Source organism: Heptranchias perlo, chromosome 1 (genome assembly GCF_035084215.1).
Source record: "Heptranchias perlo isolate sHepPer1 chromosome 1, sHepPer1.hap1, whole genome shotgun sequence".
Classification (NCBI taxonomy): Eukaryota; Metazoa; Chordata; class Chondrichthyes; order Hexanchiformes; family Hexanchidae; genus Heptranchias; species Heptranchias perlo.
The window spans coordinates 60,688,109-60,705,494 of NC_090325.1; the positions used below are offsets into that span (position 1 = coordinate 60,688,109).

Sequence of the window (17,386 nt, forward strand, 5' to 3'; positions counted from 1 at the left end):
ATTTGCCATGTGGGACCTTGTCAAAAACATTGCTAAAATCCATGTAGACTACATCAATTGTGCTACCCTCATCGATCCTCCTTGTCACCTCCTCGAAAAATTCAATCAAGTTAGTCAGACACGACCTCCCCTTAACAAATCCGTGCTGACTGTCCTTGATTAGTCCATGCCTTTCTAAGTGACAGTTTATCCTGGTCTTCAGAATTGATTCCAATAATTTGCCCACCACTGAGGTCAGGCTGACTGGCCTGTAATTACTCGGTCTATCCTTCACTCCCTTTTTAAACAACGGTACAACGTTAGCAGTCCTCCAATCCTCCGGCACTACGCCTGGTATCCAGTAAAGTTTGGAAAATGATTGTTAAAGCCTCCGCTATTTCCTCCCTGGCTTCTTGTAACAGCCTGGGACACATTTCATCCTGCCCCAGTGATTTATCCACTTTCAAAGATGATAATCCCCTTAATACTTCCTCTCTCACTATGTTTATCCCATCTAATATTTCACACTCCTCCTCCTTAACTTCAATCCCTGTATCATCCCTCTCCTTTATGAAGACAGATGCAAAGTATTCATTAAGAACCATGCCCACATCTTCCGCCTCCACACATAGTTTACCTTTTTGGTCTCTAATAGGCCTTACTCTTTCCTTAGTTATCCTCTTGCTGTTAATGTATTTATAAAACATCTTTGGTTTTTCTTTGATTTTATCTGCTGATATTTTTTCATGCCCTCTCTTTGATTTCCTAATTTCCTTTTTAACTTCACCCATGCACTTTGTATACTCCTCTAAGCTTTCCGAAGTATTGAGTTCCCAGTGACTATCATAGGCTTTCTTTTTCTGCCTTATCTTACGCTGAATGTTTCTTGACATCCAGGGGGCTCTAGATTTGGCAGCCCCTCCCTTTTTCTTTGTGGGAACATGTTTACCCTGAACCACTTGAATCACCCCTTTGAATGTCTCCCACTTCTCCTGTATGCAATTTAAGATACCCGGACTTCAAGGGTTAAGTTACGAGGAGAGATTACACAAATTGGGGTTGTATTCTCTAGAGTTTCGAAGGTTAAGGGGTGATCTGATCGAAGTTTATAAGATATTAAGGGGAACGGATAGGGTGGATAGAGAGAAACTATTTCCGCTGGTTGGGGATTTTAGGAGTAGGGGGCACAGTCTAAAAACTAGAGCCAGACCTTTCAGGAGCGAGATTAGAAAACATTTCTACACACAAAGGGTTGTAGAAGTTTGGAACTCTCTTCCGCAAACGGCAATTGATACTAGCTCAATTGCTAAATTTAAATCTGAGATAGATAGCTTTTTGGCAACCAAAGGTATTAAGGGATATGGGCCAAAGGCAGGTATATGGAGTTAGATCACAGATCAGCCATGATCTTATCAAATGGCGGAGCAGGCACAAGGGGCTGAATGGCCTACTCCTGTTCCTATGTTCCAATGTTCCTACTTCTGCTAAATCACTTCTCAGTTTAATAAAATTGGCCTTTCCCCAATTGAAAATTTTAACTCCTGCTCTATCTTTGTCCTTTTCCATAACTATGCTAAAACTAATTGTATTATGATAACTTCCACCAAAATGCTCTCCCACTACTACTTCTTCCACTTGCCCCTCTTCATTTCCGAGAACTAAATCCAGAACTGCCTCCCCCTCTCGTTGGTTTTGCTATATACTGGCTAAAAAAATTCTCCTGTATGCAATTTAAGAATTCTGCGCCCTCTATACCATTCACACTGTTTGTATCCCAGTTAATATTAGGGTAGTTGAAATCCCCTACTATTACTGCCCTACTGATTTTGCACTTCTCAGAAATTTGCCTACATATTTGTTCTCTATCTCCCTCTGACTGTTTGAGGTTCTCTCGTAAACTCCCAGTCGTGTGACTGCCCCTTTTTTGTTCTTTATCTCAACCCATAAGGCTTCATTTGATGTTCCTTCTAAAATATCATCCCTCCTCACAACTGTAATTGTTTCCTGAACCAAAATTGCCACCCCCCTCCTTTTTTATCCCACTCTCTATCGTGTCTGAAAACCCTGTAACCAGAGACGTTGAGCTGCCAGTACTGCCCCTCTTTAAGCCATGTTTCTGTAATAGTTAAGATATCATACTGCCACGTGTCTATCTGTGCCCTCAGCTCATCCGTCTTATTTCCTATACTCCTTGCATTGAGGTAAATACATTTAAGGACTGCCAAACTCCTCTGTTTATTTTCTAAACTTTGTTCCCTCTGCCCTCCCAGACTCACTCACTAATTTTCTGCCTTCCACTTCCAGTTCCGAATTTATCCCATCTGAATCCACACTCAGGTCCCCATCTACCTTCAAGCTAGTTTAAACTCTCCCAGACAGCACTAGCAAACTTCCCCGCAAGGATATTGGTCCCAGCCCTGTGGAGGTGCAACCCGTCCGGCTTGTACAGGTCCCACCGCACCCAAAACCGATCCCAATGACCCAGGAATCTAAAGCCCTCCCTCTTGCACCACCTTTACAGCCACACGTTCATCTGCTCTATCCTCCTATTTCTATTCTCACTAGCGCGTAGTACTGGAAGTAATCCGGGGATTACTACCTTTGAGGTCCTGCTTTTTAGTCTTTTTCCTAACCCCTTAAACTCTGCCTGCAGGACCTCATCCCTCTTTCTACCTATGTTGTTGGTCCCGATATGGACCACGACCTCGGGCTGTTCACCACCCCCCCTCACTCCCCCAGAATGTTCTGCAGCCGCTCAGTGACATCCATGACCCTAGCACCAAAAAGGCAACATGCCATCCTGGAATCACGCCTGCAGCCTCGGGGACGCCTGTCTGCTCCCCTAACTATGGAATCTCCTACCACTATTGATCTCCTGACCTGTCTCCTCCCCCCCTGTACAGCTGAGCCACCCATGGTGCTCTGGCCTTGGCTCTGGCTGCAATCCCAAGAGGAACCCTCTCCCCCACCAGTATTCTGGTTAGAGAGTGAGATGACCTCAGGGGACTCCTGCACTACGTGCCTGGTCCTCCTTGTCTGTCTGGTGGTCTCCCAGTCCCTCTCTGCCTGCACTCTCTTAAGCTGCGAGGTGACCACCTCCTGAAACGTGCTATCCACAAAACTCTCAGCCTCGCGGATGCACTGCAGTGACGCCAGCTGCTGCTTAAGGTCCGAGACCTGGAGCTCGAACTCCTCCAGCTGACGACACTTTCTGCACCTGTAGTTGTTCAGGACACGGGAAGCATCCTGGAGTTCCCACGTGGCACAGGATGCGCATTCTACGGGTCTGAGCTGCCCTGCCACTGTTTTTAGATTATTAACTAAACTGAAGCAAATCAAGCCTTAGAACCGGTTATTTATAGTTTTATTACTCTAGTTAATAAACCAGTTTAAGTTTTCTTTTTACGCTCCCAGTTTTTACTTTAACTTTACCCAATCCCTAACTCAGAGGGAAAAATAAAGCAGCTGTAACACTTACCACCCAATCACGTACCTGCTCTTTTGTGATTGCTGGGTCCGCTCCCGCCTCCTGCTGCGCTCCGAGTGAGTGTAGGCCCTCGAGCCTCGACCTTTATTTGCACTCCGATGCCGATTCCTGTGCTCCGGTAGGTCCGCTCCCGCCTCCTGCTGCGCTCCGAGTTATCCCCGCTCTCGGTCTGCTGCTGCTCAGGTCTGCCGCCGGTCTGCAGAAAAAGTTAGGAAAAGCAAGGCAAAGCAAAGGAGCACCTCCTTCCCCACTTCACCGAACCCCCACACTTACCAAACTCTCAAGTTGCTCACCCTGTGTCCGCTGCACTCACTTTGGAAGTCATAAAAGACAGTTGTACTGAAGGACAAGGTTGCAGTTGAAGTCTTTTATTATCACGTCCCAGGCACAGTGTGGGCAGCCTTGTGTTATTGTTATTTGAACATTCCTGCCCCGAGATTATTTTCATTTTGTTTTCATGTAATGGAGTTCCTTGGGGTCATTACCTTTCCCTGGTGGAAGGTAGGGTCAGGCTGGAGTTTTCAATGGCTGCTTTCATTCTGTTTGAGAGTATCTCAAGGTTTCCCTGTAGAGGAGCACTCCTCCCGGCCCACAAGGAAACGTTAAAAAAAATTAAACTTACCTGGGCTTCTTCTGGCCCTGTTCCTACCCGTGTAACAGCTTTCGCTGGTGGGTCTGGCATTGGACGCGATTCGCAGGAATCAGAGTAAAAGTTGCATTGGGGTCCAAATTCCGCCATCGGACTCCAACACTTCAATGTTGATGAGGCACTCATCTGCCTACTGCAGGCGCCTTCCCCACAACTAAAAACAGTGGTGGGTAAACGGCAGCGAGAGCAAATGCATCACGAATGCAGCGGGATGCACCCAATTGGCATTTTTAACTTCCACCCCCGCCCGATCCTGCCGGTCAGACAACGTTAACGTCAAGCCTAGAGTTTTTGTGAATTGTTGCAGTATATATAGCTGTTCAAGAAAAGGAAAACAAGTGTTTATAAATGGCAGCCTATACTGTGCTAGGCAACTAAAGGCAGACCACCAATTGAAAATAAACCACCAGTTGAAGATAGGCCACCTGCTGAGAATAGGCCTAGAAAGCCACTAAGGTGTCAGCCTTGGCTAAGTGGTAGCACTATTACGTCTAAGTCAGATTTTCATGAAGTTCATGAGTTCAAGCCTCACTCCAGGAATTGAACACAGACTGAGACTTAAGTGCAGTATTGAGGGAGCGCTGCACTGTCAGAGGTGCCGACTTTCAGATAAGATATTAAACTGAGGTTCCATCTACCCACTCAATTGGATATAAAAGATCCCATGGCACTATTCGAAGAAGAGCAGTTTTCCCGAAGTCCTGATCAATATTTATCCCTCGATCAACATCACTAAAACAGATTATCTAGTCATTTACTTCACTGGGACCTTGCTGTGCGCAAATTGGCTGCCACATTTCCCTGTATTACAACAATATAAAAGTACTTCATTGGCTGTGAAATGCTTTGTGACGTACTGAGGTCATGAAAGGCACTATATAAATGCAAATTCTTTCTTTCTTACTGACATGGAATATTGTACGTTCCTTTATCTGTGAGGGTACCTTTGGTCATATTGTGGTATCTTCAATTAATATTGAAGCGATAGCAGGTATGCATTTAGATTCCAAGAATTTTTGTAGTTATAATTAAAAAGTGCAAATATGGACTAAACCACTATATTTAACAAGACTCCAAAAGAATCTTCTGAGGATCCTATCATATTATCTGTTTTTTGTCATTGCCACGATTTACCACCTTTTTGTGCCCTTTTGCATCCTTTTACCAATTTCTCTGCTTTGTGCTGTTCTCTTTCAGGCAAGACATTGTGGGCCATAGTCTTCTCCCTCGTTGCTGTCAATGGTGCTCTGTTTTGCTTTGTAGATTGCATGCAGTTCCTCTGCTATCTTCCAACCTTCTGCTATTCCCTCCCCCCACCCAATAAAATGTTGTTCCACTGTGAGGTGGATTGGTTATAACAGTGAAATTCCTCTGTAGAGGGTAATAGTCTTTGAATGTCAGCTGAGAGTGTCAATGCTATGGTTTGATCTCAGGCTCCCTGGAGTCCAATGGTCCAGTACCAGAGCACAAATATCAGTGCAATCCATTTTCTTTTTCTTGTTTGGTTTATATGGTTGGTAAGTTTTTGGAAAAATAGCAACATGTTCTTCTACTTTTAGTATGTCATTGACTATATTGTTGGTTGCGTATAGGAGTCCAGACACAACTGCACGATAGAGGAGGATTCAGAAGGAGACAATGACTCGGAAGAATTTTATTACGTGGGTCAGGTGAGCAGATTTCCACTAATCCACCGATCGCCAGCTGGGATTTCCAGCTTACAAAACAAATACAGTGCATGCTCATTAAATAAGTGGGGCGATCCTTTCATTTCATGATGCAGATACTGATTAGTACATTAGGAATTGGAGCTGGAACTTCCTTAAAGGCCATTTTATATAATTGGGGAAAGAAAATGAATAATCAGGTCTTAGTATCTTACACAGTCATAGTGTAATTAAGATCAAAGACTGAGGTCTGAAAGTAGATTCCAGCCAATAAATGACAGAAGCATGCTTTATATATCACATTTGTTAAATCTATCTCCCCAATTCATATATGTTGCCATAAAGCAAGGACATGCGCTAAGTGTTGTGGAAAGGGCCACTCACTATCTGTCTGAGCTTTTTAACACTAGGCAGGTAATGGTGAATGATTCCAGAAAATTGACACTACCAGTTGATCTCCTGTGGCATTGCTCACGGCGAGACCGAGGATACAGTTAATCATGCAGCTGGTACCCTGTTGGAGTTGTTGTCATCCACTGCATTGTAATCTGTCTGAAGCTAACATGGCTCTGTTCACCTGTGATGCTCCCACATTGCCTTGTAATCTCAAATGCCAGCCAGTGATTAATTTGAAATGTTCTAAAATGATTTAATAATTAAAATGTGATCTAGAATAAAGAATAAATGAAAAATTGAAATGACAGTTTACCAAATCTGACTCAGTAGCATATTAAAATATTAATGTTGTTGAGTAAAATATGGAGATGATGATTTATGAAATGTTTCACAGGAAAATGTGGGCATTATCAGGCACCTCATGTAACTAAGTAATATTAAAATGATCACTTTTAAAATTAATTGCCGTGTAAATTAAGATGTATATTTTAGAATTGAGAATTTAAATTTCTGTTTAGTATTAAATGAATAAATATTGATAATTGAAATTTTAAAATTGATGACCCCTCATCACTGACTTCCTGAACGACTGTCCCACTCCAGCTCAGTAGCTCCGGGCTGGTGTAATATCAGGCAGCTCAGAGGCTGACCCAGCCGGCAGGAAAACAGGTCCAGGGGAGCAAGGCCGATCGCGTACGAGGTGAGCCCGATGTGGCAGTGGCCCACATTATTCATTGCAAAGCCTGGAGGAGTACTTTTGCTGCTCCTGGTCCCACAAAACTTATTTTAGACTTACTTTTTTGCCTCTTCCTCTTGACCGCCAGATTTTAGTGAGCCAATCATCCAATCAATCAATCATCCACATCCATTCTGCCCAGTGGAGCCTCTAAATTGCATCAGCATCCTATGTACATCTTAGGACCTTGATTTGCATAGATTAACAGGCAGGAGCCTAGGCTGGCCAGCAGAAGGCCCAACTTAAAATTGCAGCAAAGCGAGAACGGGCTGGTAAATCATCCACCTCGATTTTAACCCCACTACTGTCCTGTTTCTTCCAGATGAAGAGGGTTAAAATCGCTCCTCAGATTCTTGGAACTAAGATTGCTATGACAGGTCTTTTAACATTGTGAAGGCCTATCAAAACGCCACCTAAGGCATAACTGGTATTGCAGGTAGATGTTGACACTTTTAAAATAGTTTTTGCCATAGACAGAGCTTGATACAGGAATTTTCAATATATTTTAAAATGGAATGTTGTGACCCATTCATTGATTATAATATACAATATACAGATGAGGTGAGTCCGGAGGATGGGGGTCTTTGTCCATTGGGGAAAAGCAGGCTAAGAAGAGATTTAATAGAGGCTTTAAAAATTATATGGGGTTTTGTTAGTGTGAATAGAGAAATACTGGGGTCGATTTTATCCCTTCCACCCAGCGAGAATGGTGCGTAAGAGGGTTTGAGATCAGGCCGAATCCACTCACAGGCTGCACCATTTCCGCTCAGCGACAGTTTATCTTCACCGACTTTGAAGTCGGCCAAGGCTCCTGCTGCAGGCAAGCAGGGGCCGAATTTAAATCTAAAAGTCACAGCCCGATGTGATCTTTAGGAAGTCTCCGGGAGGCCTGCCTGCTGTCAAAGCCACCAGAGAAACATAGCTGTTTGCAACAGAGTAGCCAGAAGAAGCCAAGATAAGTAAAATCTTTTGAATCTTCGGAGGAGCAGGAAGAACTCCCCGGGCCTATCTTGCCCTAGCCCTCCCTCTCCCTCCCCACACCGGCATCTGTTTGGAAACCACCCTCCCCCAGCACTTACCATATGCCAGGTCCCATTCCCTTAGGTCCCTGGTGACGGCTGGCTCTCGCCTCAGTTCCCGTTGCCGCCCGCTGACCTTGATATCATTCCCACCAGCTTTGAGCTGAACACCAATCTTAATTATTCAAACGTGGCCCTTAAGTTAAACTCAGCCAGGCTTCGCTTCCTTCAGAACTGCCGGGTGAGCCGTCCACTTCGAGCCTCCCACACAATGGGCCCGATGTTAGCAGGGGTGCGGGTTCTCGGCGGGTGGGCAAGCGGGCGCGTGGGTAACGCGCCCGGTGAAATTAGTGGGTTTCCCGCGCGATCGTAGCAGGCAACGCACTAATTGGAGCCACTTACCTGCTCCTCCGGGTTCCCCACTGCTGATCTGCGCGTCGGGTGGGCTGCGCATTCGCAGTAAGATCTGTCAGCTGGAGGCGTTCTATTTAAAGGGGCAGTCCTCCACTGACAGATGCTGCAACAAATAGCAAAGATGACTGCATGGAGCAGCCCAGGGGGAAGGCTGCTCCCAGTTTAATGATGCCTCACCCCAGGTATCAATACATGGGGTGAGGAGGAGGGGGAGGACAGAGATCTTCCCCCCGGCGGGCGGGAGGAAGCGGCCTGCCTCTGCCACCAGGAAGGCCTGGCTCGAGGTGGCAGAGGAGGTCACCAGCGTCACCAACATATCGCCCACCTGCACACAGTGCAGGAGGCGGTCCAATGACCTCAGTAGGTCAGCCACAGTGAGTACACGTAGTCTTTCCCCTACACTCCGTCTGCCACATCACCGCCCCCACCCCACATCTCCTTCGGCACTGCCAACACTACTCTGTCACATCACCCCTCATACCCACTCAAACCCCATCCTCATCTTACCTGCACTTACTCACCTCGCCAGTACTCATCCCACCACTACCACTCAACCCAATCCTCATACAATCTCATGGCTCGATCCCATACTCACCCTCTCGTGCATCTCTCTCACGGCCAGCCTCACTCAACCTGCCACTACCTGTGCTGCAACCACAGGGCATGCATCACATATGTGCAGTAGGCAGCGTACGGCAAACGTGTCGTGAGCATGAAGGGGATGCACAAGGGTGTCTGAGGGTTTGTCAAGGTTGTTACTTATATTGAATTTCAGAACAACTCACATCACACATTATATTGGCACCACTACTGCCCTGTCTTCGCGAATCCTGTCCGGTTTGTGCAATAATGCCCGCTCCTGGGTATCACTATGAGGACCCACCACTGATGCCACACATTGTGTCACTGCAGAGTGGGTGTAGGTGTATTTGGAGGGCTCTTCTGCGCAGACGACTGAGAGACATCGGCGATGTCCCCAGTTGCACCCTGGAAGGCTGTGGAGGAGAAGTTCAGGAGGGCAGTGGTGACTTTGACAGCGACATGTAGGAAGATGGTGCACGGGCCAGCCAGGAGCAGCTCGGCATGAAAGAGGCTGCAGATGTCCACGGCTACATGTCGACTGACTCTGAGCCTCCGTGTGCACTGCTGCTCAGAGAGGTTCAGGAGGCTGAGCCTCGGTCTGTGGAACCTGTGGCGAGGGTAGTGCCCTCTGCGACGCCTCTCTCTCTGCGGTAGCCCTCCCTCCTGCTGTACAGGTGGATGTGTGACAGCACTCTGTTGTGGAGCTCCACGTGTCAGAGGTGGACGGCGTGGATGGCGAGGCTGGTGAGGCTGGTGATGCTGTTCGCCCTCCGAGGAGGCCATGACTGCAGCTACGGCGGCCCCCATCCGCAAGATGTACATCTGAGGGGGTCCGCAAGGTAGGTACATGTCTCCGGACCCCAGGGTGAGTGTGCAGGTTGTTGACTTTGACCGTCAGGAGGAGGGTGGTGGAGGCCAAACTTTGTCCCAAGTGACAGAGTGGCCTCCTGCAATGGCTGAGGGTCTCCCCCCACCACCTGTCAAATGGACCTTTGCAGCTGCCACAGGCTGACAGCTGCAACACGTCCATTCGATCTGGGAGTGTTTCCCCCAGTGTGGGAAACAGTCCCATGTTGATCCAAAATCACACACAGTCCCTTAATCAGGTCAGTTAATGACCTGAAATAGCTACATAAATACTCTCAAGTGGCATCCCGCTGGCTTTAATTGCCTGTGGGATTCCCACCAGCGGGGGCTGCCCGCGCACGCCGGCGCGTCAGCGGGGAACCCGGAAGTGGGCGGGATCCGGTCGGGATCCTGGATTTCACGATTTTCGAGGCCCCCCCGCCGAGAACGCACCCGATAGCGGGTGCTAAAATCGGGCCCAATGTGTCCGCCCCCACTTTAAAATTGGAGCCACTCTTTCCTCTGGCTGGGGAGTCAGTGATGAGGAGTCATTATAATGATGTGACTAAGATAATGAGAAGAGAGTTTAAGGGAAATGTCTTTATGCTGACAGTTGTTGGAGCATGGAATGCTTTGTCGCAGGGAGTGATTGAGGCAGATACCATTGCATCTTTTAAGGGAAAATTAATAAATATTTGAAGCAGGGGAAGATACAGGTCTATGGAGAGAGAAAGGAAGTGAGTTAATTTTTGAATTGCTCTCAAAGAGCCAGCGCAGACATGATGGGCCAAATGGCCTCCTTCTGTCCTATGGTTCTATAGTTCTATGTATGTACCAGGCCCTTTCCTTTTACCCAGCATGTACTCTACATGTACAGGAACTGACACAGATGTACATGAGCGATACAGTACCATACAGAAGTGAACTGTTCTCTTTTACCCAGTGTGCACTGTACAAGGACTGACACTGAGACTACAAGCTATTCAGCACCACGTGGTAAATCATCTTCGTTGATCACATGGTTCGCAAATTGAAAACTTCAAACTGAAATAGCTCAGTGGAAATAAATTTGCAATAAAAATAAATAAAGCAAACCGCAGAATTAACTCTTTCACTGATATGCACTATTAGCAAATTTGGGACATAAATTTTTGTTTGCCCTGCCAGTTTCATTGGTTTAAAATCAAATTTAATACTTGAAACACATTTTGAGAATAAGATGTATAACACCAAGTTTACAGCTAAATGCCCTTTTCAATCTTAAAATATAAATTCCCCAAATGTGTCTTCCCCCAAGCAAGCGTGAGACCCATGTGCATAACGTCATTTATTCACATATTTGCACGAGTCAGCGATTGTGCGTGGATGGGATTCCGAGGATTTGTGCGCACGCACAACTAACTGTTGGTGCACTTTGGGGTACCTTGAGGGAAAAAGTAGAAAGTGAAACTGTTGATTTCTGAGCCTTGCGTCTCATACGCCTTCAGAAACAGTGACTGTCAGTGTGAAACCAACAGTTGGCGGATAGGAACGTTAAATGGTTTTATATTAAATATTTGCGCTCCATGAGGATGCCATTCAAATGGTTGCCCGTTACCTCTGTGCGCCGTTGTCCATTGCTTATGCTCATTGGCACTGCTGCTCCTGAAATAATTTACCATTTAAGAAGTGGAGACAGATGGCAACTCGTGGGACCCACAACAATATGGGTCTTTGATGCTGGGTCTGTGGAGGTTTTACATTAGAGAATGATGTTGAGAGCAGGAGAACCACCCATCTGCCATCGATGGTGCTTCTCTAATGTAAAAACTTCATGTGTCTATGTTTGCAAAGAAGTGGCTGGCAGTTGGTGTGTGAGAGTAAACAGGGAGCTTGTGTGAATTGGCAGGCAATGGAGACAGAGTGGAGCTGAGATAAGTGACACTGAACTGTAAGGTATGTTTGGGTGCAAGTAACAGTCTGGACAGGAATTAATTAATTAAAAATGATAAATTATGTAATCACTGTCCAATCAAGAATGATACTTACTTGTGTGGGAAGACATGAAACTACAGTTAGATGTTAATAGTCATGCGCTGTCAACAGCCATCGACTGGAGAAGGGAAACAGGGGCCAACTAAAAGGCTCACAGTGATTTAAGTAACAATTTCAGAGTGTGCTTCTTACTTATTTTAAACAATTTAGTGTAGGAACTTGGAAACACAGTGGGAAGCAAGAGGATCATTCTCCTGTGTCATGTGGGAATTCCAGGACACTTCCCATGTCCTGGACAACCACAGGTTCAGGAAGTGTTGTCAGCTGGAGGAGCTCAAGCTCCGGATTTCGGAGATGGACAAACGCAACAGCTGGCATCACCACAGTGTATCCGCGTGGTTGAGAGCTACATGGTTAGCACGTTTCAGGAGGTGGTCACCCCGCAACTTAAGAAAGTGTAGGCAGAGAGGGACAGGGTGACCGCCAGACAGACAAGGAGGACCAGGCAGGTAATGCAGGAGTCCCTGAATACGGTGAGGGAGAGGGTTCCTCTGGGGAGTGCAGCCAGAGCCAAGTCCACAGCACCATGGATGGCTCAGCTGTACGGGGTGGGGGAAAGGTCAGGAAAGCAATAGTGATAGGGGATTCGATAGTTTGGGGAGCAGACAGGCGTTTCTACGTCCGCAGAAATGATTCCAGGATATTATGTTGCCCCCCTGGTGCCAGGGTCCTGGATGTCACTGAATGGCTGCAGAACATTCTGGGGGGGAGGGTGAACAGCCAGAGGTCATGGTCCATATCGGTACCAACGTCATAGGTGGAAGGAGGGATGATATCCTGCAGGCAGAGTTTAAGGAGTTAGGAAAGAGATTAACAAGCAGGACCTCAAGGGTAGTAATCTCCGGATTACTCCCAATGGTAGTAATCTCTGGATTACTCCCAGTTCCACAAGAATGTAGAAATAGGAGGATAGAGCAGATGAATCAAAAAAGGATAGAACAGGGTACTTTCTAAATGGTAAAAAGTGAAAAAGTTAAAAACAGTGGATGTCCAAAGGGTTCAGGTACATAGATCATTGAAGTGTCATGAACAGGTGCAGAAAATAATCAATAAGGCTAATGGAATGCTGGCCTTTACATCCAGAGGACTAGAGTACAAGGGGGCAGAAGTAATGGTGCAGCTATACAAAACCCTGGTTAGACCGCCCCTGGAGTACTGTGAGCAGTTCTGGGCACCGCATCTTCGGAAGGACATATTGGCCTTGGAGGGAGTGCAGCGTAGGTTTACTAGAATGATACTCGGACTTCAAGGGTTAAGTTACGAGGAGAGATTACACAAATTGGGGTTGTATTCTCTGGAGTTTCGAAGGTTAAGGGGTGATCTGATCGAAGTTTATAAGATATTAAGGGGAACGGATAGGGTGGATAGAGAGAAACTATTTCCGCTGGTTGGGAATTTTAGGAGTAGGGGGCACAGTCTAAAAATTAGAGCCAGACCTTTCAGGAGCGAGATTAGAAAACATTTCTACACACAAGGGTGGTAGAAGTTTGGAACTCTCTTCCGCAAACGGCAATTGATACTAGCTCAATTGCTAAATTTAAATCTGAGATAGATAGCTTTTTGGCAACCAACGGTATTAAGGGATATGGGCCAAAGGCAGGTATATGGAGTTAGATCACAGATCAGCCATGATCTTATCAAATGGCGGAGCAGGCACGAGGGGCTGAATGGCCTACTCCTGTTCCTATGTTCCTATGAATGCGTGGCTGGAAAATGGTGCAGGAGGGAGGGCTTTAGATTCCTGGGGCATTGGGACCGGTTCTGGGGGAGGTGGGACCTGTACAAACTGGATGGGTTGCACCTCAACAGGGCTGGGATCAATATCCTTGTGGGGAGGTTTGCTAGTGCTGTTGGGGAGGGTTTAAACTAACTTGGCCGGGGGATGAGAACCTGAGAGGAGATTCAGAATGGAGACTAACAAAGCTGGAAGTGTAAGGCAGAAAAGTAGTAAGTGAAATTGGAAGGCAGCGGAAACAAAGGCCAGCAGCAAATAAGGTCAAAATGGGAAAAAATGTTAAAAAGGCAAAATTAAAGGCACTTCATCTGAATGCACGCAGCATTCGCAAGAAGCTTAGATGAATTTACGGCACAAATAGAAGTAAATGGGTATGATCTAATTGCCATTACGGAGACATGGCTGCAGGGTGACGAAGGCTGGGAACTGAATATTCAAGGATATTCAACATTTAAAAAGGACAGGCAAAAAGGAAAAGGAGTTGGGGTAACGCTGTTAATGAAGGATGAGATCAGTACAATAGTATGAAAGGATCTTGGTGCAGAAGGTCAAGATGTAGAATCAGTTTGGGCAGAGCTAAGAAACAGCAAAGGGCAGAAAACATTGGTGGGAGTTGTTTATAGGCCACCAAACCAAGTAGTGGTAATGTAGGGCACAGTATAAAGCAGGAAATTAGACGTGCATGTAACAAGGGTAATACAGTAATCATGGGGGACTTTAATCTACATATAGATTGGGCAAAACAAATTAGCATTAATACTGTGAAGGACGAATTCCTGGAATGTGTACGAGATGGTTTTCTAGATCATTACGTTGAGGAACCAACTAGGGAACAGGCTATTTTAGATCTAGTATTGTGCAATGAGAAAGGGCTAATTAATAACCTTGTTACAAAGGAGCCCTTAGGGAAGAGTGACCATAATATGATTGAATTCTTCATTAAGTTTGAAAGTGATGTAGTTCAATCTGAAACTAGGGTCTTAAATCTAAACAAAGGAAACTACGAAGGTATGAGGCGCAAGTTGGCTGTGGTTGATTGGGGAACTACATTAAAAGGTATGACGATAGACAGGCAATGTATTAAAGAATTAATACATAATTTGCAACAAATATATATTCATTTAAGGCACAAAAACCCAACAGGAAAAGTGGTCCAACCGTGGCTAACAAGAGAAATTAAAGATCGTATTAAATCAAAGGAAGAGGCATATAAAGTTGCCAAAAAAAAGCAGTAAGCCTGAGGATTGGGAGCATTTTAGAATTCAGCAAAGGAGGACCAAGAAATTGATAAAGAAAGGGAAAATGGAATATGAAAGTGAACTAGCGACAAACATAAAAATGGACTGTAAAAGCTTCTATAGGTATGTAAAAAGGAAAAGACTGGTGAAGGCAAATGTGGGTCCCTTACAGACAGAGACGAGAGAATTTATAATGGGGAATAAGGAAATGGCAGAGAAATTAAACAAATACTTTGTGTCTGTCTTCATGGAAGAAGACACAAAAAACCTCCCAGAAATACTAGAGAATCAAGGGTCTGGCAAGAATGAAGAACTAAAAGAAATTAGTATTCGTAAAAAACAGTACTAGAAAAATTAATGGGACTGAAAGTCGTTAAATCCCAAGGACCTGATGATTTACATCCCAGGGTTTTAAAAGAGGTGACTATAGAGATAGTGGATGCATTGGTTGTCATCTTCCAAAATTCTATAGATTCTGGAACGGTTCCTGCAGATTGGAGGGTCGCAAATCTAACCCCACTATTTAAGAAAGGAGGGAGAGAGAAAACAGGGAACTACAGACCTGTTAGCCTGACATCAGTCGTAGGGAAAATGGTAGAATGTATTATAAAGAATGTGATAACAGGACACTTAAGCAGAGTCAACATGGATTTATGAAAGGGAAATCATGTTTGACAAACCTATTGGGGTTCTTTGAGGATGTGGTGTATTTGGATTTTCAGAAGGCTTTCGATAAGGTCCCACATAGGAGGTTGGTAAATAAAGTTAGAGCACATGGAATTGGGGGTAATATACTGGCATGGATTGAAAATTGGTTAACAGACAGAAAACAGAGAGTAGGAATAAACGGGTCTTTTTCAGGTTGGCAGATTGTGACTACTGGGGTACCGCAGGGATCAGTGCTTGGGTCCCAGCTATTCACAATATATATCAATGATTTGGATGAGGAGACCAAATGTAATATTTCCAAGTTTGCTGATGACGCAAAACTAGGTGAGAATGTGAGTTGTGAGTAGAATGCAAAGAGGCTTCAAGGGGATATAGAGTGGGCAAGAACATGGCAGATGGAATATAATGTGGAAAAATATGAAGTTATCCACTTTGGTAGGAAAAACAGAAATTCAGAGTATTTTTTAAATGGTGAGAGATTGGGAAATGTTAATGTTCAAAGGGACCTGGGTGTCCTTGTATATGAGTCACTGAAAGCTAACATGCAGGTGCAGCAAGCAATTAGGAAGGCAAATGGTATATTGGCCTTTATTTCAAGAGGAATTGAGTATAGGAGTAAAGATGTCTTACTGCAATTATATCGGGCCTTGGAGAGACTGCACCTGGAGTATTGTGTACAATTTTGGTCTCCTTACCTAAGAAGATATACTTGCCATAGAGGGAGTGCAACTAAGGTTCACCAGACTGATTCCTGGGATGGCGGGATTGTCGTATAAGGAGAGATTGAGTGGACTAGACCTGTATTCTCTAGAGTTTAGAAGAACGAGAGGTGATCTCATTGAAACATACAAAATTCTTACAGGGCTCGACAGGGTAGATGCATTGAGGATGTTTCCCCTGGCTGGGGAGACTAGAACCAGGGGTCACAGTATTGGAATAAGGGGTTGGCCATTTAGGACTGAGATGAGGAGAAATTTCTTCACTCAGAGGGTGGTGAATCTTTGGAATTCTCTATCCCAGAGGGCTGTGGAGGCTCAGTCATTGAGTACATTCAAAACAGAGATCGATAGATTTCTAGATATTAAAGGCATCAAGGGATATGGGGATAGTGCAGGAAAACGGTGTTGAGGTAGAAGATCAGCCATGATCTTGTTGAATGGCGGAGCAGGCTCAAGGGGCCAGATGGCCTACTCCTGCTCCTATTTCTTATGTTCTTTTGAAAACACTTGACTCCAGTCTAGATTGACCAGATGATAGTCCTTCTGCTGATTGCAAGGGTCCTAGATGAAGTGAGTTTAAACACTTCCTAGTGAGCATTGGCCCACAGCATGGGATGCCTATATTCAGAATTAATTGGCTCTAAATTGGCAGTTTCACTAAGAGGACATGAGGATTGCTGTTGAATGAAAGGCATGTCATTGGAATAGAGCAAAACGATCTTTACTCTGCACCTGGCATATGTTGTACCTGACTTCAGAGTGCTCTGTGCTGGCACTGGAGGGGTAATTTTATGAAATTGTGCTCCTGCTTACCGAAGCTCCCCACTGGGTGTGCAATTTTGTATAATTACTCCAATGGTGCCAAAAGAGGAAGTGCGTGATTTCTATCTCCTTACTGTCTCCTTTCCTCTCCTGAAGCTACTGACTCTTGATGGGTACTGATCCATGGGCCCTGACAGCCAGCTGGTACTTCACCATTCTTCATGTGTGAATCTGGGCAGAATATTCTACCGTGAAGGGCATCACTGCCAGCCAAGTCATCACCTGAAACCCACGCACATGCACTTTACAGCAAGGAGTCACTAGAGAGTGGTCAGGAGTGGGAACCCTGACTGTTTCCCCTCCCCCCTCCCTAGACCAGGGGTGATGAGTTCAGTTGTAGCGCCCTGATGGCTGCCCTGCCTGAGGTCACTGATGACCAAACCTGGAACCTTCT

General features: G+C 45.4%; 1 protein-coding gene across 1 annotated transcript in view; it reads left to right on the plus strand.

Moving 5' to 3' along the window:
* Nucleotides 1–17,386, plus strand: part of parp8 (poly (ADP-ribose) polymerase family, member 8) — a 358,889-nt gene that overhangs the window by 147,658 nt on the left and 193,845 nt on the right. Inside the window, exon 6 of the mRNA XM_067985593.1 lies at nucleotides 5,708–5,785. Coding sequence (XP_067841694.1) covers nucleotides 5,708–5,785 — 78 coding nt within the window. The remainder of the gene's footprint in view (nucleotides 1–5,707; nucleotides 5,786–17,386) is intronic.